The sequence below is a fragment of the Frankliniella occidentalis genome, unplaced genomic scaffold, assembly GCF_000697945.3.
Source record: "Frankliniella occidentalis isolate FOCC.00 unplaced genomic scaffold, Focc_3.1 Scaffold9, whole genome shotgun sequence".
Taxonomy (NCBI): Eukaryota; Metazoa; Arthropoda; class Insecta; order Thysanoptera; family Thripidae; genus Frankliniella; species Frankliniella occidentalis.
Genome location: NW_026267139.1, coordinates 2,351,302 through 2,353,213, shown reverse-complemented (window position 1 = coordinate 2,353,213; position 1,912 = coordinate 2,351,302). Strand labels below are relative to the sequence as shown.

The 1,912-nt window shown below is 50.9% G+C and overlaps 1 protein-coding gene across 1 annotated transcript; it reads right to left on the bottom strand.

Annotated features, from left to right (window-relative positions):
• Positions 1-375: 375 nt before the first annotated feature.
• LOC113213596 (uncharacterized) lies at positions 376-1,877 on the bottom strand. Its single transcript, XM_026432706.2, has 3 exons — positions 1,481-1,877; positions 826-1,001; positions 376-727 (listed from the first exon to the last, which is right to left on the bottom strand). The coding sequence occupies exons 1-3, from the start codon at positions 1,715-1,717 to the stop codon at positions 565-567; spliced, it is 576 nt and encodes a 191-aa protein (XP_026288491.1). The 5' UTR covers positions 1,718-1,877; the 3' UTR covers positions 376-564.
• Between the last annotated feature and the right edge of the window lie 35 nt (positions 1,878-1,912).

Sequence of the window (1,912 nt, the reverse complement as noted above, 5' to 3'; positions counted from 1 at the left end):
CCCAATATACTGTATTAGTTAATTTTAGGTAAAATGTGCTAAAAATATAAGAACACTATTTTGAGCATAATCTTTTTATCAGTTGCAACAGGAAAAAATGCAACAATGTTAACTGTTACAAATTCTTTCTTTTGTGTTTGGTCGCTTCTGTACATATTGAAGATTTAAAAAAAATTAGAAACAGTCAAAATTAAAATTATTTATAGACCGAATGCGAATTTCTTGCTTTTATTTCTCATGGTCCTGTTGTTCACACTCCTCAACTTGACGAGTTACTACTAACTTCTTCCAGATCATTTTTTTTAAACTTTCATATGAAAGAAGTGTGTTTGAGCTGGGTAGTATCGTGTGATTTTGGAAAGGTAAAGCCGAACCTTTTCAACAACTTTTTCAAAACTTTTTATTAAACTTAACAGAAAAGCATCAACAAAAAGAAAAGGAAATTCCAGTTTGAACATCCAATCTACGGAAGAAAAAAAAAAAAATAGTGTTTGAGAGCGAGGTGTTCTCTCCTCTTTGGTTTCGCTCGACGGGTTCCGTGGGCACGCTCACTAACAGCGTGCCTCACCGCACCGCCTGCAGCAGCTTGAGCATCGTCCTGGCCTCGATGAGGCACCGGGAGTAGCGGGTGGCGCAGCGGGCCTCGTCCCCACTGGACTTCCCCAGGCGCTGCGCGGCGCGGAACTCGGCCGAAGCGTCGTCGTCGCCGTCCTCGAGCTTGCTGCGCCTGTCGGGAAACAGACCAGGAACGTCAGAAAGTCGTCAACGGACCGTGAAGTCGTCGACACGACGCGTATCGTTTGGATGACCAGGATGACGACTCACTCGACGAGCCGCAGGATGGCGGCCTCGTGCGGCCGCAGCGTCTCCGACTTGGAGGCGGCGAGCTGACACACCAGCTTCCGCGCGCACCCGAGGGGGTCCTGGAGCAGCACCTGCTTGAGCACGTGGCCGACGGCGCGCCGCATCGGGCCCCACTCGGACTGCTCCTGCCCGCGCTCCTGGTGGCCGAGATAGCGCTCGTGAGTGACCTCAGGGTTTGCAGACCAGGGAAGGCCGAGGGGTATACTTCACTATGAATTCAAGCGTACACCAATTTTTCTGTGTTTTCAAATTTGCTCTGTTTTTTTTTAATCATATTTTAAAACTGATTTGCCCTTGTTTTGTTTTCTGTGTTTTGTTTTTTATTTCAGTGTGCATTTTTTTTTTTTTTTTAATTAGTGTGTCCCTTGGGGGAGGCCCTTCCTCCGAGGGGTCTTTCACTGAAAAAGTCAGTGTACACCCTCAGAAAGAATCAGAACAAAATCATGAAAAATCATGAAAAAATCAAGAAAAAATCATGAAAAATCATGAAAAAATCATGAAAACATCAACGAAAAGTCAGAAAAAATAACCACAAAAAATATCAGAAAAAATCAAGCAAAACAGAAAAATCAGTGTACGCTAGAATTTATAGTGAGGGCCCTCGCCTTACTCTTACCTGCAGCACAGCGCCGACGTCCCTCTTGCCGATGGCCCTGGTGAGCGCCCGGGTGGCGGCGGCGACGGCGGGCCGCGCGGGCCGGTTGGTGATCTTGTTGTAGTCCTGGGCCAGCATGTGCAGCATGTACATGCCGCCCAGCCCGAGCGCCAGCAGGATGGCCAGCCGTATGAAGTGGTGGCCGGCTCGCACCATCCCGGCCAGCGCCAGCGCCGCCAGCACCCTGCGCCAGGACATGGTGGTCGCCAGGAGGGAGGTCGACGACGACGACGTGAACGCGCTCGCTCGCACCGCTGGACTGGGTGAGGCCCCGCGCGCGGACCAGGTCCTGGACCAGGGGGGTTGCGTCCCGCGGCAGACTCGTCCCCCAGGGGGGCGGGGGGAAGGGCCTCGGGTACGGGGGCTCCTGCGACATGTCGCAGAGAGAGGGGA